Source organism: Oncorhynchus tshawytscha, linkage group LG02 (genome assembly GCF_018296145.1).
Source record: "Oncorhynchus tshawytscha isolate Ot180627B linkage group LG02, Otsh_v2.0, whole genome shotgun sequence".
Taxonomy (NCBI): Eukaryota; Metazoa; Chordata; class Actinopteri; order Salmoniformes; family Salmonidae; genus Oncorhynchus; species Oncorhynchus tshawytscha.
In genome coordinates this window covers 47,356,568-47,382,259 of record NC_056430.1, presented here as the reverse complement: position 1 = coordinate 47,382,259, position 25,692 = coordinate 47,356,568, and the positions used below count along the sequence as shown (strand labels likewise).

The following is a 25,692-nucleotide window of genomic DNA, read 5'->3' as shown; positions in this document are numbered from 1 at the left end:
AATGACCAAATAGTACAAAAACAAACACACACTTCTGTGTGAATGTGCAGGCAGGCAGGCAGACACTCACGCTTTAGGGTATAACAGACATTTCCACGTGCTAGAACATAGGTCCCTCCCCTCTTTACAGCTCTGGTCAATACAACAGACAAATCCACACATGACCACACTATGGGCCTTCACTTACCTGGATCTATAATAGGCCTATTCATTTTGTATGAATATGTTCTTATTTTCATTGTGTACAATGTAAAAGCCACGTAAACGTAAAGGCATATGTGTCAATATATTACAACAAAATATAAATACAGTATATGCGGCATATACTGTGAAATATATTTTGGTCATCCCGACCCATTGCATGCTCCTCCGTACAGCTTAGAGTTACTACTGTATATATAGAGTTGCATGCACGTGGCAACACTGAATGTGTGATTAGGAAATGTATTGGGAAATATAAAATATATGACAGCAGTTTATATTTCAGCACACAGTGCTCGGCTAATTGCACAAGTGTGCAAAAACAAGTGTCAAATGTCACACCTTGATACTCACTAGTCCTCACTACATCCCACTTAACCACTTACTGACACGTGTGTTTGACAGAAAGCATATATACACTTCCGTTCAAAAGTTTGGGGTCACTTAGAAATGTCCTTGTTTTCCATGAAAACATACATGAAATTGGTTGCAAAAGGAATAGGAAATATAGTCAAGACGTTGACAAGGTTATAAATAATGATTTTAAATTGAAATAAGAATTGTGTCCTTCAAACTGCGTTCGTTAAAGAATCCTCCATTTGCAGCAATTACAGCCTTGCAGACCTTTGGCATTCTAGTTGTCCATTTTTTTTCGGTAATCTGAAGTGATTTCACCCCATGCTTCCTGAAGCACCTCCCACAAGTTGGATTGGCACTTCTTACGTACCATACGGTCAAGCTGCTCCCACAACAGCTTAATAGGGTTGAGATCCGGTGACTGTCCTGGCCACTCCATTATAGACAGAATACCAACTGCTTCTTCCCTAAATAGTTATTGCATAGTTTTGGGTCATTGTCCTGTTGTAGGAGGAAATTGGCTCCAATTAAGCACCGTCCACAGGGCATGGCATTGCAAAATGGAGTGATAGCCTTCCTTCTTCAAGATCCCTTTTACCCTGTACAAATATCCCACTTTTACCACCACCAAAGCACCCCCAGACCATCACATTGCCTCCACTATGCTTGACAGATGGTGTCAAGCACTCCTCCAGCATCTTTTCATTTTTTCTGCATCTCACAAATGTTCTTCTTTGTGATCCAAACACCTCAAACTTAGATTTGTCTGTCCATAACACTTTTTTCCAATCTTCCTCTGTCCAGTGTCTGTGTTCTTTTGCCCATCTTAATCTCTTCTTTTGATTGGCCAGTCTGAGATATGGCTTCTTCTTTGCAACTCTGCCTAGAAGGCCAGCATCCCAGAGTCGCCTCTTCACTGTTGACGTTGAGACTGGTGTTTTGCAATTTAATGAAGCTGCCAGTGGAAGACTTCTGAGGCATCTGTTTCTCAAACTAGACACTCTAATGTACTTGTCCTCTTGCTCAGTTGTGCATCGTGGCCTCCCACTCCTCTTTCTATTCTGGTTAGAACCAGTTTACGCTGTCCTGTGAAGGGAGTAGAACACAGCGTTGTACGAGATCTTTTTTATTTTACCTTCATTTAACTAGGCAAGTCAGTTAAGAACAAATTCTTATTTTCAATGACGGCCTAGAAACAGTGGGTTAACTGCCTGTTCAGGGGTAGAACGACAGAGTTGTACCTTGTCAGCTCAGGGATTTGAACTTGCAACCATCCGGTCCAACTAGTCCAACACTCTAACCACTAGGCTACCCTGCCGCCCCAATCTTCAGGTTCTTGCCAATTTCTCGCATGGAATAGCCTTCATTTCTCAGAACAAGAATATACTGGCGAGTTTCAGAAGAAAGTTATTTGTTTCTAGCTAATTTGAGCCTGTAATTGAACCCACAAATGCTGATGCTCCAGATACTCAACTAGCCTAAAGAAGGACAGTTTTATTGCTTCTTTAATCAGAATAACAGTTTTCCTCTGTGCTCACATAATTGCAAAAAGGTTTTCTAATGATTAATTAGCCTTTTAAAATGATAAACTTGGATTAGCTAACACAACATGCCATTGGAACACAGGAGTGATGTTTGCTGATAATGGGCCTCTGTACGCCCACGTAGATATTGATTTTTTTTTGTTGTTATCTGCCATTTCCATTTACAACATTAACAATATCTACACTGTATTTCTAAACAATTTGATGTTATTTTAACAAACAAAAAAATGTGCTTTTCTTTCAAAAACAATGTCATTTCTAAGTGACCCCAAACTTTTGAACGGTAGTGTAAAAATTACATTTTTTAAGAACAAATTCTTTTTTTCTATGACGGCTTAGGGACAGTGGGTTAACTGCCTTGTTCAGGGGCAGAACAACAGATGTTTTTCCTCGTCTGCTCAGGGATTCGATCTTGTAACCTTTTGGGTACTAGTCCAATGCTATGACCACTAGGCTAGGCTACCTGTCGCATCTCAGCAGGAAGTGATCTGGGGAAGCAGATTAACGTGACACCATTGTTGGAATGTGTAGCACAGATACATTTCCCCTTTGGCTGTTTCCTATGTGTATGATGAAAGCAGCAGATGATGCTGAGCCGGAATGGCAGAGTGCACAGTCAGTATGTTGACAACGAAGGTCTGGGAAAGTATCCCAACTAGTCCAAAGCAGAGCCAAAAATCCCCTCAAAACACAACAGAGACAGAGGGATAATAGACTGCAGCCCACTCAGTCACAAGTGCAAAACTGATACTCATGTCATACAAATACTACTAGAACACATGGACAAACATACTATATACACACACAACTCCTAACTGAGTAACGCAACTGTAACTCATCAAAATAAGCATGTGTAAAGTATTATCCAAAATATGCTCAATCCACCACCAGAATTACATACACGCCCATTCTATGTTGCACCACGACACAAACAAACATTAAGGAACAGATTTTTTTTTTTTGTAACTTAAAAAACAAACATGATCAGCTCATCAAGGTCTTTTGGTCACAGTGCCTCTTATTTATTGATCGTGCCTTCATCGAGAAAACATTCTATTTTACAATAACGACCTGAGACCTCGACATTTATTGTGGTCTTTGGCGTCTAGGCTGAGTTACTGTCAAACACCTTGTGAATACTGGTTCAGCAGACAAAGGAAAGAAAGGGTGCTCGGCAACAATAACAAAAATCAGGAGAAGGGCTTACCAAGAACAGGTGACTGGCGTTTTGACATCAAGCTGACGTCACTCTGAGGAAGATGTCAGCTTGACGTTGATCGCCAGTCACCTGTTCACATCTTGTACAATGGATTAAAGTGAGCAATAAGAAATCAATCTCTGCCTTTTTTTGTTGAGTGCACCAATTCCTTTTTTATCTTGAATTAGTTATTTTGGAAGATTGTCTTGGTAGGCCAGTCTCACCTTGTGACTACTGCTGATGTAAAGAGTTTGATACATATATTTGATTGGTTGTTTGTATAATACTCTAACTAACCAACACAAACACTATGCAAATGAATAAACTACAGACACACTGACACAACTGGACGCAACACACTTTGTTGGGCCATGTGAAGAGCACATCCCTTCTCTTTGCCTTGGTTTAATATCCTCTCTATTATTACAGTACAGACTGGACTGTACTTCTGTTCCCAGATGTGGACAGGCTACCATGACTTTCAATGCTTGAGACACAGACACTCTGAAACACCTGGAAGCAACACACAGCTTTCGTCTTTGTCTTGGTTCAATATAATACAGGTCTTGGTTCAATGTAACACAGGTCTTGGTTCAAAATTCTACAGGTCTTGCCAACCAGTCTATGGCGCTCTCCACGGCCAGGATCTATAGGGCCAAGGTGTCTACTCTGGACACATGGGAAAAAAGTAGCAGCAGACAATTCTCAACTCCTAACCAACGGGCCTTTACGTCCATGAATGTGTATCAATACTTTTTCACTATTTCTGAGGCTATATGATGTATTGTTCAGTAGATTTACTGTGTAATATTAATGTATTTGTTTTTAATCTAATGATCTATTTTACATGCTATAAGATTGCTGGGGGGTCTTTTAAAATATATCTATATATTTATTATAAAGGTCTTGGTTCAATATAATACAGAATGTGCTGTATTTCTGTTCCCAGACGTTGACAGAGCAGCTCTCACATTCCACCACTCCTCCTCCCTCCTCCTCGACCAGAGAACAACGTCTGACTTGGATTAATGCCAGCAAAACTTTTCCTCCTGACTTGCATTCCCTTATAAGCCCTACACTAAACATTCAAAACAATACACACATTAAAGAGCTCTGATTCACAAAAACAGACACAGAGCCGCACACTTTCTAACTGACACAGACTTTCTTCATGTGTACAACACACAACTCTAAGACTCAAACAGACACACACACACTCCTCTCTAACCTGTGAACAGAGTTACATTATAAAAGCTCACCTGTTGTTCCACGGTCACGTCCTGTAAGGCCTGATTGTCCCGAGGAGCTCGTATCCAGCTTAGTAACTGGCCCATTTTCGCCTCTATCTGTTGTGAATGTGTGTGTGAGTGTATGTGTTTGACTCTGTTCCTACTCCGTGAACTGCAGCATGTTCCCCAGTTGCACACAGGGAAGGGGCGGGAACAGGGAGAAAGGGGGAGGGAAGGGAGCACAGCAGGGGTAGGGTTAAGGGGAAGGAACAGGGAGAGGGAAAGAGAACACAGCAGAGGCAGGGTTAAAGGGAAGGGGAAGGAACAGGGTTAAAGGGAAGGGCAAGGAACAGGGTTTGAGGGAAGGGGAAGGCCAAAAGGAAAGACTATATAAGGCCAATACGATTTTAAATAATTGAAAGGTTTGATTCCGAAACGCAATTTACGTAAATGTTTCACATTTGTATGAATTCATATGAAATGAATGGTCATGGGTACCTTTCTATGTGTATGTATGTATTATTGCTTTTAAAACATTTACTTTAGATGTGGTATGAAACACATTCTAAAGTACAATATGCTATTTTCAGAGCCATGTGTTTAGAAAGTTGGGACATTTAGGTTTCTGCATTATGATGTATTTACATGACACTACAACATTCTATGACAGCCATGTTAGCTCCCATTAACACAGGGTGTGTTCGCAAATTCACTCCGTAGTGCCAGAGTGCGCTCAGTGTGCACTCTGGGTGTTAGTAAATTCAGAGTGTGCTCAGATAGTCCGTTCATAAATTCAGAGCGTTTCGTTCTCGGAGCGTTCACTGGACACTCCCGCCAACGAGTATGGTTGATCCGAGCGTTCTGACCGCATAATGGCAGTCAAGCACTTTTTCCTCGCCCCAGCAAAGATGGATAGAGTGTTTTCATGTTATCTAGAGCGTTGGTGACTGTAACTGTGCTGCTGGCAACCATTTAATGACGTTTTCTTGCCGACGTTAACTGAGAGCGGTCATATTCAACGTCTGAGAATATATATTTTTTAAATGTTATGTAACTGAATGTGTAGAATTAGAACAACATCAAAAATATATATATAGAAGTTGACCCAACTCTCTAAATGTATGGCTCTCGCTATATCCACTGTCCAGATGCATGGAGAGTTCCATATGGTTTTTGCCTCTGCCGCCAAAAATGAGTCATTTAGCAAATCATTTCCATTATATTTGTCTGTTCACTTTTAAGTTAGGTTTCTCTAAATATTTTTTCCAGACTTAGGAACTATTCATTTAGGTTAACCTTTGGCTTCGTCAGCCAGATGCGGTGATAGACAGCTGTCACGCTGGCCACCTAGCATTATGTTAGCTTTGAGCTCTAGAGTGTCGTGGACCTTTTGATTATTATGGATTCCTTCGACAGTTTGGAGCCTGTGATATCTGTTACTGTTGGCTGAAAGAGGAAACGTTCTAAAGGTCATGAAAAGGAGAGAGCCAAGATCCAGCGATGCGAAACCCTGCAAACATACGGAGGCTGCAAACAGCGGGCTGTATCACTCCGATAATAAGAATCAATCCATCCTTGACTGGCAAATTAATTGCGACAGACTTCCAATGTCCTTACTATTCCTTAATAATAAAAAAAAAGGTTCCCTTGATTTATACTAACGAAAAAAACTGTAAAACCCCTATAACATTTTTCCAAAAGATTCTTATATGTCCAAAAAGAAAACACGCATTGTATAGGTTACACTGTTCACCCTCAGGATACAATCAATCGGCTTTGTGATAGGCTATTTGCACAATATAGTTAAAACAAATTGATTATTTTAATATCGATACTTTATTACATGTAACTGTTTAAGAAAACAATTGGGAGACGTTTTCTACTGGGGTTATGTTGTTTGGGGGCGGATATAGGACGTTTTGCCACAAATGAACATGATTATTTGTCTCAAAAATAAAATTGCCCTGCAAAATATTTCTAACAATATCACGTCTCTCTTCACTAGTCCATGTATTGATAAGATGAAAAAATAATATATCTTTCACAAGATGTGTTTTTAATTCATGTCAATTTACCAACATTTCTGAAAATGGATGTATCACGTTTTGGAATGAAATGCTTCAACTTCATATATTTTTTCTGTGCTCGTTTGAGCTTGCTTGCTTAACAATGAACCAATAGAAAAGTCCAAGACTGCAAACCCTGCACATCTGACACTCAGGTAGACTTAAGAAAATGCTCTGAGTATTTGAAAGATAGCAAATAGTATGTGAACCCAGGTCTGCAGTCGGTACAGCCTGGCGCCCTGGGCTATAAAGGGAAGGACAGTGATACTGGAGTGACACCACCTGACAAGAGGCCACATCTGAGTCGCTTCTCAGAGAAGTGGTCACGGACCCACACAATTATGACCGCACACACACACACTCCAATAAATCAGACACAAATATACAGTGGGGCAAAAAAGTATTTAGTCAGCCACCAATTGTGCAAGTTCTCCCACTTAAAAAGATGAGAGAGGCCTGTCATTTTCATCATAGGTACACTTCAACTATGACAGACAAAATGAGAAGAAAAAAATCCAGAAAATCACATTGTAGGATTTTTAATGAATTTATTTTCAAATTATGGTGGAAAATAAGTATTTGGTCAATAACAAAAGTTTATCTCATTACTTTGTTATATACCCTTTGTTGGCAATGACAGAGGTCAAACGTTTTCTGTAAGTCTTCACAAGGTTTTCACACACTGTTGCTGGTATTCTGGCCCATTCCTCCATGCAGATCTCCTCTAGAGCAGTGATGTTTTGGGGCTGTTGCTGGGCAACACGGACTTTCAACTCCCTCCAAAGATTTTCTATGGGGTTGAGATCTGAAGACTGGCTAGGCCACTCCAGGACCTTGAAATGCTTCTTACGAAGCCACTCTTTCATTGCCCGGGCGGTGTGTTTGGGATCATTGTCATGCTGAAAGACCCAGCCACGTTTCATCTTCAATGCCCTTGCTGATGGAAGGAGGTTTTCACTCAAAATCTCACGATACATGGCCCCATTCATTCTTTTGCTTTACATGGATCAGTCGTCCTGGTCCCTTTGCAGAAAAACAGCCCCAAAGCATGATGTTTCCACCCCCATGCTTCACAGTAGGTATGGTGTTCTTTGGATGCAACTCAGCATTCTTTGTCCTCCAAACACGACGAGTTGAGTTTTTACCAAAAAGTTATATTTTGGTTTCATCTGACCATATGACATTCTCCCAATCTTCTTCTGGATCATCCAAATGCTCTCTAGCAAACTTCAGACGGGCCTGGACATGTACTGGCTTAAGCAGGGGGACACATCTGGCACTGCAGGATTTGAGTCCCTGGCGGCGTAGTGTGCTACTGATGGTAGGCTTTGTTACTTTGGTCCCAGCTCTCTGCAGGTCATTCACTAGGTCCCCCGGTGTGGTTCTGGGATTTTTGCTCACCGGGACCACCCCATTTTGACCCCACAGGGTGAGATCTTGCGTGGAGCCCCAGATCGAGGGAGATTATCAGTGGTCTTGTATGTCTTCCATTTCCTAATAATTGCTTCCACAGTTGATTTCTTCAAACCAAGCTGCTTACCTATTGCAGATTCAGTCTTCCCAGCCTGGTGCAGGTCTACAATTTTGTTTCTGGTGTCCTTTGACAGCTCTTTGGCCTTGGCCATTGTGGAGTTTGGAGTGTGACTGTTTGAGGTTGTGGACAGGTGTCTTTTATACTGATAACAAGTTCAAACAGGTGCCATTAATACAGGTAACGAGTGGAGGACAGAGGAGCCTCTTAAAGAATAAGTTACAGGTCTGTGAGAATCAGAAATCTTGCTTGTTTGTAGGTGACCAAATACTTATTTTCCACCATAATTTGCAAATAAATTCATTAAAAACCTACAATGGGATTTTCTGGATTTTTTCTTCTCATTTTGTCTGTCATAGTTGAAGTGTACCTATGATGAAAATTACAGGCCTCTCTCATCTTTTTAAGTGGGAGAACTTGCACAATTGGTGGCTGACTAAATACTTTTTTGCCCCACTGTACATACACGAACACATCCCAACACACAAATGTGCATAATGCACGCACACACAGTGTTAAAATGCACTGACAGAAAAGGAACTTGATAAATGCATTTCAATCTGTGTAGATGAAGGGGACGATACAGGTTAGACATGGATAGACATGGACAATTGAGACATGGATTGTGTAGGTATGCCAATCAGAGAGTGAATTGGCAAGACAAAAGATTTAAGTGCCTTTGAACGGGGTAAGGTAGTAGGTGCCAGGCGCACTGGTTTGTGTCAAGAACTGCAATGCTGCTGGGTTTGTCACGCTCAACAGTTTCCTGTGTGTATCAAGAATGGTCCACCACCCAAAGGACATCCAGCCAACACAACTGTGGGAAGCATTGGAGTCAACATAGGTCAGCATCCCTGTGGAACGCTTTCAACAACTTGAAGAGTCCATGCTCCGATGAATTGAGTCTGTTCTGAGGGCAAAAGGGGGGGTTCAACTCAATATTAGGAAGGTGTTCCTAATGTTTGGTGTACTCCGTGTATAAATCTACAATATACAGTGCACACTCTTAACCACAGAGGAAAAGTACCCACCCTCTTCCACATGGAGTACAACTCACACAATCACTGAGCAATAAGAGATAAGTTGTGCAAACAACATGACAAGCTCCTTATGTGGAGGAGGAGGGAGGGGCAGGAGTTCTGTTTCTATCAATTTTCACTGCCAAGTGTGGCCAAGTTCAACCTCAACTTTCTTGACTGTGTTACCGTAACCACCAGTTGTTATCGGCTACTGGAAGAGGCTAGCATTCCACTGTTGGAAGACTAGCAATGAAATCAGGGGGAGAATCAAAATGAATAATGCCAGTGAGAAAATGCAATATAAGATATTACTAGTTCTTAGGTGTGCAAAGATCTGTGGCAAATTGCTTTGTGAGGACTGGAGGCATGCCTTGTGATACATCCAGGCTGTATCACAACCGGCCGTGATTGGGAGTCCCACAGGGCGGCGCACAATTGGCCCAGCCTCGTCCAGATACAGTATGTCTGGTGCAGGCCGTCATTGTAAATAACAATTTGTTCTTAACCAACTTGTCTAGTTAAATAAAAGGTTACATTTAAAAAAAAAATTTTTTTTAAATGACTAATTTGTCAAACAACTTTACTCTGATGTGAGTTGTCGATGTGACACCTACTCACAAAACTCCAATAGTTTGTAGGTCAGCAACATGATGTTGGTCCATGGTCCAGCAATGATTAGCATTGGTTAAGATAGCTAACTTTTGGACCTTACAAATCTACCTTGTGCTTTTGAGTGGACTGTTGATAAAGGGAATGCAAACAAGTTAGTAACACATGTAAATGTTCTCCTGCCTTGCATGCAGGTGTTGCATGTGCAGGATTCAGTATCTTTCCCTAAAAACTAGAGTATAAGTCAAAGAACAATACCCTGACTCTGTTGTATTGCACAGAAATATACCTAATCCATGACCTCTCTGTGTCCCTTGAGGTAATCATTGGGTGGGGTGGGATGACAATGCAGTCTTGAGTGAGTCATTGTGACAAATCAGTCTGTGGCCAAAGGGTTGAGCTGTGTCCTTGGTCCCCCCAGTATTAGAACTACTAGGGGTGGTCCCAGTATTAGAACTACTCGGGGTGGTCCCAATATTAGAACTACTAGGGGTGGTCCCAGTATTAGAACTACTAGGGGTGGTCCCAGCATTAGAACTACTAGGGGTGGTCCCAGTATTATAACTACAGGGTTGGTCCCAGTATTAGAACTACTAGGGTTGGTCCCAGTATTAGAACTACTAGGGTTGGTCCCAGTATTAGAACTGCTAGGGGTGGTCCCAGTATTATAACTACTAGGGGTGGTCACAGTATTATAACTACTAGGGGTGGTCCCAGTATTAGAACTACTTGGGGTGGTCCCAATATTAGAACTACTAGGGGTGGTCCCAGTATTAGAACTACTAGGGGTTGTCCCAGTATTAGAACTACTAGGGGTGGTCCCAGTATTATAACTACTAGGGGTGGTCCCAATATTAGAACTACTAGGGGTGGTCCCAGTATTAGAACTACTTGGGGTGGTCCCAATATTAGAACTACTAGGGGTGGTCCCAGCATTAGAACTACTAGGGGTGGTCCCAGTATTATAACTACTAGGGTTGGTCCCAGTATTAGAACTACTAGGGTTGGTCCCAGTATTAGAACTACTAGGGTTGGTCCCAGTATTAGAACTACTAGGGGTGGTCCCAGTATTATAACTACTAGGGGTGGTCACAGTATTATAACTACTAGGGGTGGTCCCAGTATTAGAACTACTTGGGGTGGTCCCAATATTAGAACTACTAGGGGTGGTCCCAGTATTAGAACTACTAGGGGTTGTCCCAGTATTAGAACTACTAGGGGTGGTCCCAGTATTAGAACTACTAGGGGTGGTCCCAATATTAGAACTACTAGAGGTGGTCCCAGTATTAGAACTACTTGGGGTGGTCCCAATATTAGAACTACTAGGGGTGGTCCCAGTATTAGAACTACTTGGGGTGGTCCCAGTATTAGAACTACTAGGGTGGTCCCAGTATTAGAACTACTAGGGGCAGTCCCAGTATTAGAACTACTAGGGGTTGTCCCAGTATTAGAACTACTAGGGGTGGTCCCAGTATTAGAACTACTTGGGGTGGTCCCAATATTAGAACTACTAGGGGTTGTCCCAGTATTAGAACTACTAGGGGTGGTCCCAGTATTAGAACTACTTGGGGTGGTCCCAGTATTAGAACTACTAGGGGTGGTCCCAATATTAGAACTACTAGGGGTGGTCCCAGTATTAGAACTACTAGGGATAGTCCCAGTATTAGACTTCTAGGGGTAGTTCTAATACTGACCATGTGAGACCATGGCCAACCGGCACCCTCACACCACTCCCATTGCACCATATACCTTATGACACTGAGTAAGAAAAAGGGTATGACCACATGACTGAGATTGTGAAAACTTTATTGGCACTTGCAATATGATATTGAACCAACCAAGCAGTGACACACAGCTTCAGTGCATAGCTCAGGCAATAGATATGTAAACATATAGAGGTAGGCCAGGACACCTAAGATGAGAAAGACAGATGGATTTTTTTTTAAATGCTATATATGTCAGTGTTGTCTCAAATACTGATCAGACATAATCTTATAACTCTACATGGGAAAAATGGGTTAGACCATCTTAAAGTCAATTTCAGAAATGTAAATCCCAGTGACCATTTTAGAACTTAGTGGTTGGTCAATAATGTAACTTCTGTGTTGTGAAGATGTTCCTCCCTACCAGTAGGGGGAACCTGGAGGCATCTGTTGCTATGGCAGATCTCACTTCTGCCACCAGTTGCATTGAAATGTGGCCTCACTACTCAGTGCTTACTGTACTTTTCCCAACAAGATCTCACAGTTTGACTTCAGTATTCGACATGGGCCAGGAGGATACATGTAAAATTACATTTGGATTAATTCCCGAATGGTTCGGGTAAGGGTTAAGGTTTGGGATAGAGTTAAAACAGAAACACCTCGACGGTTAAGTTTAGGAATGAATTCCGAATGGTTCGGGTTAGGGTTAAGGTTTGGGATAGGGTTAAAACAGAAACAGCTCGACGGTTAAGTTTAGGTATTCATTCTGAATGGTTAAGGTAGGGGTTAAGGTTTGGGATAGGGTTAAAGGGAAACTGCCTCCTAGAAATCAAATCAAATCCAATTTTATTTGTCACATACACATGGTTAGCAGATGTTAATGCGAGTGTAGCGAAATGCTTGTGCTTCTGACAATGCAGTAATAACCAACAAGTAATCTAGCTAACAATTCAAAAACTACTACCTTATAGATACAAGTGTAAGGGGATAAAGAATATGTACATAAAGATATATGAATGAGTGATGGTACAGAGCGGCATAGGCAAGATACAGTAGATGGTATTGAGTGCAGTATATACATATGAGATGAGTATGTAAACAAAGTGGCATAGTTAAAGTGGCTAGTGATACATGTATTACATAAAGATGCAGTAGATGATATAGAGTACAGTATATACATATACATATGAGATGAATAATGTAGGGTATGTAAACATTATATTAGGTAGCATTGTTTAAAGTGGCTAGTGATATATTTTACATCATTTCCCATCAATTCCCATTATTAAAGTGGCTGGAGTTGAGTCAGTGTGTTGGCAGCAGCCACTCAATGTTAGTGGTGGCTGTTTAACAGTCTGATGGCCTTGAGATAGAAGCTGTTTTTCAGTCTCTCGGTCCCAGCTTTGATGCACCTGTACTGACCTCGCCTTCTGGATGATAGCGGGGTGAACAGGCAGTGGCTCGGGTGGTTGTTGTCCTTGATGATCTTTATGGCCTTCCTGTGACATCGGGTGGTGTAGGTGTCCTGGAGGGCAGGTAGTTTGCCCCCGGTGATGCGTTGTGCAGACCTCACTACCCTCTGGAGAGCCTTACGGTTGTGGGCGGAGCAGTTGCCGTACCAGGCGGTGATACAGCCCGACAGGATGCTCTCGATTGTGCATCTGTAGAAGTTTGTGAGTGCTTTTGGTGACAAGCCGAATTTCTTCAGCCTCCTGAGGTTGAAGAGGCCCTGCTCCGCCTTCTTCACCACGCTGTCTGTGTGGGTGGACCATTTCAGTTTGTCCATGACATGTACGCCGAGGAACTTAACTTTCCACCCTCTCCACTACTGTCCCGTCAATGTGGATAGGGGGCTGCTCCCTCTGCTGTTTCCTGAAGTCCACAATCATCTCCTTTGTTTTGTTGACATTGAGTGTGAGGTTATTTTCCTGACACCACACTCCGAGGGCCCTCACCTCCTCCCTGTAGGCCATCTCGTCGTTGTTGGTAATCAAGCCTACCACTGTAGTGTCGTCTGCAAACTTGATGATTGAGTTGGAGGCGTGCATGGCCGCGCAGTCGTGGGTGAACAGGGAGTGCAGGAGAGTGCTGAGAACGCACCCTTGTGGGGCCCCGGTGTTGGGGATCAGCGGGGTGGAGATGTTGTTACCTACCCTCACCACCTGGGGGCGGCCCATCAGGAAGTCCAGGACCCAGTTGCACAGGGCGGGGTCAAGACCCAGGGTCTCGATCTTAATGACGAGTTTGGAGGGTACTATGGTGTTAAATGCTGAGCTGTTAAATGCTGAGCTGTGAACAGCATTCTTACATAGGTATTCCTCTTGTCCAGATGGGTTAGGGCAGTGTGCAGTGTGATTGCGATTGCGTCGTCTGTGGACCTATTGGGGCAGTAAGCGAATTGGAGTGTGTCTAGGGTGTCAGGTAGGGTGGAGGTGATATGGTCTGGTCCTTGACTAGTCTCTCAAAGCACTTCATGATGACGGAAGTGAGTGCTACGGGGCGGTAGTCATTTAGCTCAGTTACCTTAGCATTCTTGGGAACAGGAACAATGGTGGCCCTCTTGAAGCATGTGGGAACAGACTGGGATAAGGATTGATTGAATATGTCCATAAACACACCAGCCAGCTGGTCTGAGCAATGCTCTGACGACGCGGCTGGGGATGCCGTCTGGGCCTGCAGCCTTGCGAGGGTTAACACGTTTAAATGTTTTACTCATGTTGGCTGCAGTGAAGGAGAGCCCGCAGGTTTTGGTAGCGGGCCGTGTCAGTCGCACTGTATTGTCCTCAAAGAGAGCAAAGAAGTTTTTTCTTCTGTCTGGGAGCAAGACATCCTGGTCCACGATGGGACTGGTTTTTCTTTTGTAGTCCGTGATTAACTATAGACCCTGCCACATTCCTCTCAAGTCTGAGCCGTTGAATTGTGACTCCACTTTGTCTCTATACTGACACTTAGCTTGTTTGATTGCCTTGCGGAGGGAATAGCTACACTGTTTGTATTCGTGTCATGTTTCCGGTCACCTTGGCCTGATTAAAAGCAGTGGTTCGTGCTTTCAGTTTTGCGTGAATGCTGCCATCAATCCACGGTTTCTGGTTGGGGAAAGTTTTAATAGACGCTGTGGGTGCAACATCACCGATGCACTTGCTAATTACCTCGCTCACCGAATCAGCGTATTCATCAATGTTGTTGTTTGGCGTTATGCTGAACATATCCCAGTCCACGTGATCGAAGCAATCTTGAAGCGTGGAATCTGATTCGTCGGACCAGCGTTGAACAGACCTGAGCACGGGTGCTTCCTGTTTTAGTTTCTGTCTATAGGCTGGGAGCAACAAAATGGAGTCGTGGTCAGCTTTTCCGAAAGGAGGGCGGGGGAGGGCCTTACAGTGCCTTGCGAAAGTATTCGGCCCCCTTGAACTTTGCGACCTTTTGCCACATTTCAGGCTTCAAACATAAAGATATAAAACTGTATTTTTTTGTGAAGAATCAACAACAAGTGGGACACAATCATGAAGTGGAACAACATTTATTGGATATTTCAAACTTTTTTAACAAATCAAAAACTGAAAAATTGGGCATGCAAAATTATTCAGCCCCTTTACTTTCAGTGCAGCAAACTCTCTCCAGAAGTTCAGTGAGGATCTCTGAATGATCCAATGTTGACCTAAATGACTAATGATGATAAATACAATCCACCTGTGTGTAATCAAGTCTCCGTATAAATGCACCTGCACTGTGATAGTCTCAGAGGTCCGTTAAAAGCACAGAGAGCATCATGAAGAACAAGGAACACACCAGGCAGGTCCGAGATACTGTTGTGAAGAAGTTTAAAGCCGGATTTGGATACAAAAAGATTTCCCAAGCTTTAAACATCCCAAGGAGCACTGTGCAAGCGATAATATTGAAATGGAAGGAGTATCAGACCACTGCAAATCTACCAAGACCTGGCCGTCCCTCTAAACTTTCAGCTCATACAAGGAGAAGACTGATCAGAGATGCAGCCAAGAGGCCCATGATCACTCTGGATGAACTGCAGAGATCTACAGCTGAGGTGGGAGACTCTGTCCATAGGACAACAATCAGTCGTATATTGCACAAATCTGGCCTTTATGGAAGAGTGGCAAGAAGAAAGACATTTCTTAAAGATATCCATAAAAAGTGTCGTTTAAAGTTTGCCACAAGCCACCTGGGAGACACACCAAACATGTGGAAGAAGGTGCTCTGGTCAGATGAAACCAAAATTGAACTTTTTGGCAACAATGCAAAACGTTATGTTTGGCGTAAAAGCAACACAGCTCATCACCCTGAACACACCATCCTCACTGTCAAACATGGTGGTGGCAGCATCATGGTTTGGGCCTGCTTTTCTTCAGCAGGGACAGGGAAGATGGTTAAAATTGATGGGAATATGGATGGAGCCAAATACAGGACCATTCTGGAAGAAAACCTGATGGAGTCTGCAAAAGACCTGAGACTGGGATGGAGATTTGTCTTCCAACAAGACAATGATCCAAAACATAAAGCAAAATCTACAATGGAATGGTTCAAAAATAAACATATCCAGGTGTTAGAATGGCCAAGTCAAAATCCAGACCTGAATCCAATCGAGAATCTGTGGAAAGAACTGAAAACTGCTGTTCACAAATGCTCTCCATCCAACCTCACTGAGCTCGAGCTGTTTTGCAAGGAGGAATGGGGAAAAAATTCAATCTCTCGATGTGCAAAACTGATAGAGACATACCCCAAGCGACTTACAGCTGTAATCGCAGCAAAAGGTGGCGCTACAAAGTATTAACTTAAGGGGGCTGAATAATTTTGCACGCCCAATTTTTCAGTTTTTGATTTGTTAAAAAAGTTTGAAATATCCAATAAATGTCGTTCCACTTCATGATTGTGTCCCACTTGTTGTTGATTCTTCACAAAAAAAATACAGTTTTATATCTTTATGTTTGAAGCCTGAAATGTGGCAAAAGGTCGCAAAGTTCAAGGGGGCCGAATACTTTCGCAAGGCACTGTATATGCGTCGTGGAAGTTAGAATAACAATGATGCAGGGTTTTGCCAGCCCGGATTGCGCAATCGATATGCTGATGAAATTTAGGGAGCCTTGTTTTCAGATGAGCCTTGTTAAAATCCCCAGCTACAATAAATGCAGCCTCAGGATTTGTGGTTTCCAGTTTACATAGAGTCGAATGAAGTTCTTTCAGGGCCGTCGATGTGTCTGCTTGGGGGGGAATATACACGACTGTGATTATGATCGAAGAGAATTCTCGTGGTAGATAATGTGGTCGGCATTTGATTGTGAGGAATTCTAAGTCAGGTGAACAAAAGGACTTGAGTTCCTGTATGTTGTTATGATCACACCACGTCTCATTAATCATAAGGCATACACCCCCGCCCTTCTTCTTACCAGAGAGATCCTTGTTTCTGTCAGGAGCAGAAGGCTGAGGCATTATGTGACCAGGCAGCAGTCCTACTTCGGGTTGGTCACATTTGATCTGGTCATAGGTCAAAATACTATCACTTGTCTGTCCTGGAATTCACCTAACAACCATTGATGTAATCAGTGCCGTGTGTATCAACTCTACCTTGTTTTTCTACAGATGGAGTACAAGAGAGATGGTTTGTCCCCTGACTAAAATACAGGTTGATACAGATGTATGAACTGGCAGAGATCTTGCACTCAGCATAATGTTTTTGTTTGTTATTGTTGAATTGAATGGTTGAGGGATTTTGGGTATGGAGGGATTTTTTAATGACTACCTCATCTCTGTACCCCGCACATACAATTATCAGGAAGGTCCCTCAGTCGAATAGTGAATTTCAAACAGAGTCAACCACAAAGACCAGGGAGGTTTCCCAATGCCTCGTGAAGAAGGGCACCTATTGGTAGAAAAAGTACCTTTGAGAATGGTGAAGTTATTAATTAGACTTTGGATAGTGTATCAATACACCCAGTCACTACAATGATACAGGCATCCTTCCTAACTCAGTTGCTGGAGAGGAAGGAAATTGCTCAGGGATTTCACCATGAGGCCAATGGTGACTTTAAAATAGTTACAGAGTTTAATGGCTGTGATAGGAGAAAACTGAGGATGGATCAACAACATTGGAGTTACTCCACAGTACTAACTTAAATGACAGCGTGAAAAGAAAGAAGCCTGTACAGAATAAAAACATTCCAAAACATGCATCCTGTTTGCAATAAAGCACTAAAGTAAAACTGCAAAAACAAATGTGGCAAATAAATTAACTTAATGTCCTGAATACAAAGCGATATTTTGGGGGCAAATCCAACATAACAAACACATTACTGAGTACCACTCTTCATGTTTTCAAGCATGGTGGTGGCTGCATGTTATGGGTATGTTTATTTTAGGGTCAAAATAAAAGGAATAGAGCTAAGCACAGCCAAACACCTGGTTCAGTCTGCTGGACAGACACTGGGAGACAAATTCACCTTTCAGCACGACAATAACCTAAAACACAAGGCCAAATATACACATATACCAAAAACAACATTGAATGTTCCTGAGTAGCCTAGTTACAGCCTTGACTGAAATCGGCTTGAAAATCTATGGCAAGACTTGAAAATGGCTTTCTAGTGATGACCAACAACCAACTTCCAGAGGTCGAAGATTTCTTTTAAGAATAATGTGCAAATATTGTACAATCCAGGTGTGCAAAGCTCTTGAGAGACTTATCCAGAAAGACTCACAGCTGTAATCACTGCCAATTGTCATTCTGGCATGTATTGACTCAGGAGTGTGAATACTTATGTTCATTAGATATTTCTGTATTTAAAAAAGATATATATATATTCACAAAAAAATATTACTTTGTCATTATGGGGTATTGTGTGTAGCTTTAATAACAAAATGTGGAACAACTCAAGGGGTATGAATACTTTCTGAAGGCACTGTAGTTTGGTCACATATTTTGAGCAATTAAAAAAAATATATATATATATTCAAGGAAAGAAGCGCCTTGCTTGCTGGATATAAAATAAGCTACAGTGTTCACACAGTTCCTCCTCCTGGAGGAAGCTTGTTGAGTAGCCACAGAGTGGTATGAGAAAAGTGTCATCTTCCTGCAACTCACATCTGCCTGTAATTATTGAACTCTGCCTGCTGGACCCATGGGTTGAGGCAAACGTTGTCATATCCACGATGGAGAGTCATGCCCTCCAACCCTCCAGCCACCACCTGACTGCACCTGCCCACAATCTGTAACACATTACATAGATGGAAAGGGACTTCATCACCCACTGGAGACTTGAATACCTCACCCAGAGAGCTGTGCATGTTAGTGTGTGGTTAGACATCCAAATCCTTAGACTAGAATAGAATGCCATGTTAGTTCTGGGGCAGCGGAAGTTGTACCAAATATTTGCATGCTCTTTGTTTTATCTGTGGTTGTACTCTACACACAACTTATTTTCATTTGCTAGAGTAGGCATACTGTCTTTATAAGCAAATCAATATGATAGCCTATTTACTGCAGAATTGTTTTTGTAACACAAACACACCCACGGGATTTCCTGCGGGAAATATCTATCAGCGGACATAAGGAGACGAGACTAGCCAGTTATAGAATATTGTGTTGACAGCTGAGCTCACTGAAGACTGGCTATTCAACTCACAGTTGATGATATCGGTTTCACGGGAATGTGTCTTTACATGACCTGATAAAAACTTCAAGTCGAAAGCTACTTTTGTAGCAAGGTGTTGTAGAACGAGTGTTTCATGAAATACATTCCAGACACTGGTACTTCTTGCTATCTTGGCATAACTGTGATTCGTCAGAGAAATATCAGCTAGCTAGATAGACTAGCCAGCTGTAGCTAGCTATCCTCAAGCTATGCTAACTAGCTAGCTGCTGTAAGGTTGGCTAAACATAAGTTCAGCGCAGGCTTTAGCAGTGGTGTAAAGTACTTAAGTAAAAATACTTTAAAGTACTACCTAAGTAGTTTTTTGGGGTATCTGTACTTTACTATTTATATTTTTGGCAATATTTACTTTTACTTCACTACCTTCCTAAAGAAAATCATTTACTTTTTACTCCATACATTTTCCCTGACACCCAAAAGTCTCATTACATTTTGAATGCATAGCAGGACAGGAAAAGGATCAAAATCACACAATTATCAAGAGAACATCCTTAGTCATCTCTACTGCCTCTGATCTTGTGGACTCACTAAACACAAATGCTTTGTTTGTAAATTATGTCTGAGTGTTGGAGTGTGCCCCTGGCTACCAGTAAATTTAAAAAACAAGAAAATGACACCTGGTTTGCTTCAAATAAGGAATTTGAAGTGATTTGCACTTTTACTTTTGATACTTAAGTATATTTTAGCAATTACACTTACCTTTGATACTTAAGTATAATTAAAACCAAATACTTTTTGACTTTTACTAAAGTAGACTTTCACTTGAGTCATTTTGCGTATGAAAATTATGTACTTTTTCCACCACTGGGGTTTAGCCTACACATAGAACTGAATTAGCAGATCATCTTGAGATGGCGAGTCAGTCAAGAGAAGTCCTCAACTTCAAAACTTCTCACCATAGCAAAGCTAGCTGTTTTGAAGCCATCGCGCCTCCATCTTGGCACTCCCCCACCGTTGTAAAAAAAATATTTTAGAAGCTATAGAAATACATTTATTAATGTCTACATTCGTTTTTGCCACATTTATTCTATTACAGACACCTTCATTCATATTTGTTTTATTATATTATGTGAGCTAAACATAAGAAAATATTTTTGGGAAAGTTCTAATGTCGCTGGCCCCACTACACTAAAATATACTTAGATACCTGTCATTTCTTCCTTGAAACATTTAATTTAAATACTGTAAAATTCCATGAATTCCTATGTAGGACTGCTCTTTCTGGGGAGTGCCAATATGGCAGTCTGGTGGCTTTAAAGCCTCTCATTGGCCAATGGATAGCATCAGCATTCCAGGGTTTATATACATATTTGGATTGAAAACCTCAAAGTCAGAGCTTGCTGCTTACACCCAGCCGCCATCCCCATCCCCAACGTCCTAGCAAGCCACAAAGATACTTGATTGTAATAGTGCTCACCGTTGCCCCTAGTGGTGGGTTTTAAAGGCATCTCCCAACGTCCTGGGGAACTGGACGAACTTCGACCTGGCTGACTTTTTCACAGTTGAAAACATGCGAACACACATCAAAGCACATGTGTACACACACATAGCCTACATATATACATTGAGTGTACAAAACATTAGGAACATCTTCCTAATATTGAGTTGCACCTCCCTTTGCCATCAGAACAGCCTAAATTCGTTGGGGCATGGTCTCTACAAGGTGTCGAAAGCTTTCCACAGGGATGCTGGCCCATGTTCACTCCAATGCTTCCCACAGTTGTGTCAAGTTGGCTGGATGTCCTTTGGATGGTGGACCATTCTTGATACACACAGGAAACTGTTGAGCCTGAAAACCGTTGCAGTTCTTGAGACTCAAACCTGTGCGCCTGGCACCTACCACCATAGCCCGTTTGAAGGCACTTAAATCTTTTGTCTTGCACATTCACCCTTTGAATGGCACACATTCACATTCCATGTCTCAAGGCTTAAAAAATATTATTTAACTTGCCTCCTCCTCTTCATCTACACTGATTGAAGTGGATTTAACAAGTAACATCAATATGGGATCATAGCTTTCACCCAGATTAACCTGGTCAGTCTATGTCATGGAAAGAACATCTCCTAATGTTTTGTACACTCTGTGTATATCACGTTCTGACCTTTATTTCCTTTGTTTTGTATTCATTATTTAGTATGGTCAGGGCGTGAGTTGGGGTGGGCAGTCTATGTTTGATTTTCTGTCTCCTGCGTCTGACTCCACACCCACGCCACCCGGAGCATTACAGTGTATAGATAGGCACTGAGGCGCACAAACACACATTCCAGACTTGTCTTATCCACGCATAATCATCAAGCACACTCATTCTTCTAAAAACACCTTCAGAGATGTGTTGTGTCAGCTCACCAAGCCTGTAAAACCAGCTGTTGCATCTTGGGAAGACACACTGGAACCTAGACACACTGGAACACTTGCTAATATGTGCATGTAACATAAACATTCAATTTAAATTAAGTCAGTAACTTCAAGAAAACCTTTTGAAGCAAAGAGAGAGTTTACCACCTCCCTCTGAAGCGAATTGGTATGCACAAATGTTTGAATGTTGTGCATGTGTGTAAGTATGTGCATTTGGGTTCAACTTGCATGCATACTGTGTGTGTGTGTGGGGGGGGGGGTTAATTTAATTCCTCCCTGGTTTAATTGTCTCAGAGTACTGGGCTGTGTTCCTTTGGCCTGGACTGTTTGTGTCTGTCTGTGTAACTGGACTACTCAAAGAAGGGGAGTGAAGCTCATCACTATATTTAGATATGTCATTCATCACAGTCCCTTACTGCTCCAGCGGAGGCTGTTGAGGGGAGGACGTCATTATTATGAGCCGTCCTCCCCTCAGCAGCCTCCACTGTACTTCTCATGTCACCAGACTTGGAACCACAGCCAAACGCTGCCTCAGAAGTCCCCTCAGAAGTCCCTTATCAATGAATATAGATGTTTCTAAACAATCATGGGCAAGTTCATTCCTTTTTCCCGTCTCCTTTATTAAACAGTGACCAGGAATAGATTGATGTCAACTATAATAGATAACTAATCTTTAAACTCTGATGAGGTCTGCTCTCATAAGAAAATGGAAGGAAGCCAAATCACAACCTAAAATGGTGAACAAATGCCTGTTAGATGTAATAGTGGTTGTTAACAGCTTTAGACTTCCAACTTTTACAAAAGTTGCAACCAAACAAAGTCCCAGAGAGCCTTGTGAAACCAGATCACTGATATGGATAAACAAATGGATCCAGTCAAGTGTGTGGTGAAATTAGCAGCCTGCATGCCCACATGTTATCCCACTCATTCATGTGACTAAGTACATGCCTCTTTAACCCACCAGAGGGCAACAAAGTATACAGAGTTAAAGTAGAACAGAATAGGATAGAATAGAATAGCATAACTTTATTTTTCCCCAAAGGGAACGTCAGCTGTGGTATAGACAAAAGTCTAGCTGTTGACTCGGAGCAAACACAGGTCCTCAGTTCTACGTCAGTTATTCATCCCATTAGTGTAGCTGAGTGCACCACCTCTGCACTAACAGAGGTAACCGTCAAGTGTATCCGCACCAAGATGTGAACATTGTTTAGAAGGGTCTTACCTGAGCCTTAGAGGCTGCAGCAGCTCGAGTATCATAAGACCTGTCATCCACCTGCTTCTCTCCAAGTGTGGTACTAGGACCTGTTCTCTGCTGCAAAAGACACACGCACACACACACACACACACACACACACACACACACACACACACACACACACACACACACACACACACACACACAAATATACAATGTTAATGTTGAACAAATCACATGTAGTCAAGACAATTGAGTGTGCGTGTGCTCCAATAGCTAACTGCACCCTTTGAAGGCCTTAGGTCCACAGACAACCACCTGGGTCTTGTAAGGAAGTGGTCATCTGCACCCACTGTCTGAAAGGTCACTAATGTTGGTTTGGATATTACAGTAAAGTCCCTAACTTGCCGTAACGCCTATAATGTTCTGAAGGCAATTAAGTTATGCTCCATTTTATTATATTAGAAGAGTAACATTAACCTGTAATAGCGGGTTATAACAACCAGCTTATGATACTGTAAAAAGTTCCATCAAAATTCAGATGGAACTGCCATATTGGTTTTTACAAATTATCACATATGTGCCAAACAACTTTATGAGATATGTAAGTGAAGAGGTAACAAATGATTCAGTCTCTACTTGGACTTGCACACTCAGGAGACATTCAGAGGGTGGACATAAAGACCATATTTGGATATCTAACAGTTGCATTCAAATAAGAGTTAAAGGTGATAGGCTGACCAACCATAATGCCTCTCTAAATCTGCATCTGTAAAAGTCCAGGCAATTGTGCCAGGAGCTGAATGTGTATTTTATCATGTCTAATGTTTAAACAGTCACACGCCCTACAAAATAATGCTCTAACCTGCCAAACCTGCCAAGAAATGCTGGCCCAACCCTTTTTTTATGGTTCAGAACATAAGTCATTCATTTCATATCAATAGGCTTCTTGTTGATTCTACAACTTATTGTAAACTAATACGTCAACACAACTTTACCATGACAAAAGTTGGAAAGGCTGTTTGTAGAACTATTTAAGTCGGAGTCCCTACTTACAATAATGCTTCCTAGAATGGAGATGGATTTACTCAGACACATCGCTACCAGAGGGATGTTATTTTAATACAGAAGTTGGAGAAATCGGTGGCTTATAATCATATACTCACAAGGCTGGTCCAATATGCAGCATACGCCATGATGGAAACTGTGACGATGAGAAGAATCGTCTATTGCCTACGGTTACCTCTTGTCTAAATATGTGTAGCCTCTAGTCTAGCCTGTCTCCCGTGTACCTTTAAAGCATCATTATTTCCCCTGCGTTCCAGAGGGCCACTCCCGTCCCGTATGTTCAAACAATGTTTCAGTGAAGCCGACTGATCATTATCATACCCTAAACGAAGTGTCTATATTAGCGCGGATGTGGTGATGTCAAGAGACTGCTAGGTTTGCATTTCACGGCATATAGCTAATTCTCTTTTTAGTTAAGTTTGCCAGACGAGTCTATCGTTTCCGCATAACCCACTGACAATCGACGGCTGAACTGCATTTATAGCCTATCATCCAAAACCACAATTCATGTTTGGGGTTGACGGGGGGGATTGCGCAACTGGTGCGTAATGCAAATGCCTCAGATAAAACGATTACTGTTGCAATATAGTAGCCTATACGCTTTTCCATAAGGATATCAGCTTATCGTTTCTCAAAGTTAGCTATTAGAGATATGTACCTGGCTACGATCTATAAGAGGATGCCAATTGAGGCAAAACTCGCGCGTAGCCTACTCATTGGACATTCCTGCATCCAAACGTTGGACCATTGTTTGGTCGATTGCACAGTTTGTGGCCAGCTTTTGACCGAGGTTAATTCATTTAAACATTTTTATGAAAAACTCTATGCCAACTATTTAGAAGGAAAACTCACCTCCGGTGACTTTTTATGATGGCCATGGGCATGGCTTCTCTTTTTGTGTGGCATCGCTGCAACGCAAATACCTTTTTTATGTCCAAAACTTAACGGTGGCTCAACAGATATTCTTATAGGAACCGCTGGCTGGCTGGGGAACCGAGTGAATCAAATTGGCCCCTCTGGCGCGTAAGTGTGCCCCTCCCGCTACGAACTCAAAATATTTTTGCTCAAATGAAATCAACGTGTGTGTGTGTGTGACCGTATGCATCAGGAGGTTTAAGCACTTAAGAATGGGGGCTTTTGTCTTTAGTTTCTTATCTTACCAGTAGCACCCTTCCTTCCTATTGTTCCCCAGTTACTTTAATAGACCAACAACCCCCCTGAAAATTATACACAGTAGCCAAGAATAAAGAAGCTGAAGTAACATACACATTAAATCTCCTGCTAATCTCATTTGAATGTATTTCGTATGACATCACATCCCAATGATTTACTTAGTGAAGTAAATACGTTTTAAAAATAGGGAAGGATCAAAGCCAAATCCTCAAACATATCTACATGTATATGGACACATCTGGTCTACCAAATACAACCGACAGATAGGGCTTGTTCCTGATAGGCCATAACATACTTCAGCACGCTATATGCCTACATTTTCCCTTTTTATGCACTCACATGTTATTCTTGACAGCTTCATATTGTTGACCTGATGTAGCCTCACCAGCTGCATGAGGGGGTATACTACATATATTCTGAAATAACGTTTTATATTTTAGAAAGATAAGCTTGAAATGGGCCTGGTCTAATTGACTCAACAACCAAAAACACATATCTAAATTCCTATTTCTTAATGAACCAGAACCAGTAGTTATTTCGGGTTGTTTATCACAGTTAGCGGACTAACTCATTGGTTCTGTTTGTAGTAGGCTACACCCCTCCCGCAAGCGTACATGAATGTTGTCGCTTATCTAGATTGCGGATTTCCTTTCTTTTCTTAGGCTACTAGATGTAAAGATGAGTTCTGTCGTTTGTAAACATAATTTTTTCCTGGTTTTAAATTGCAGAAGAGGGAGAAGCCACATTCTTTTATTCAACAGAATGTCTGAGTCACACATGGT

The 25,692-nt window shown here is 41.9% G+C and overlaps 1 protein-coding gene across 20 annotated transcripts in view; it reads right to left on the bottom strand.

Annotated features, from left to right (window-relative positions):
• The window catches only part of LOC112233761 (calpastatin-like), a 69,453-nt gene extending 44,704 nt beyond the window's left edge, over window positions 1-24,749 (bottom strand). For 7 of the 20 annotated variants that reach the window (XM_024401582.2, XM_024401592.2, XM_024401590.2 and 4 more), the window contains exons 1-2: window positions 24,590-24,748; window positions 22,697-22,786 (exon numbers count right to left, since the gene is read on the bottom strand). In XM_024401582.2, the coding sequence (XP_024257350.2) occupies window positions 22,697-22,786; window positions 24,590-24,643 (144 nt within the window). In that variant the 5' untranslated portion in view covers window positions 24,644-24,748. Of the gene's footprint in view, window positions 1-4,559; window positions 4,733-22,696; window positions 22,787-23,835; window positions 24,200-24,589 lie in introns of those variants that run through there. The other 13 variants (XM_024401600.2, XM_024401601.2, XM_024401605.2 and 10 more) reach the window with 7 other exon arrangements.
• Between the last annotated feature and the right edge of the window lie 943 nt (window positions 24,750-25,692).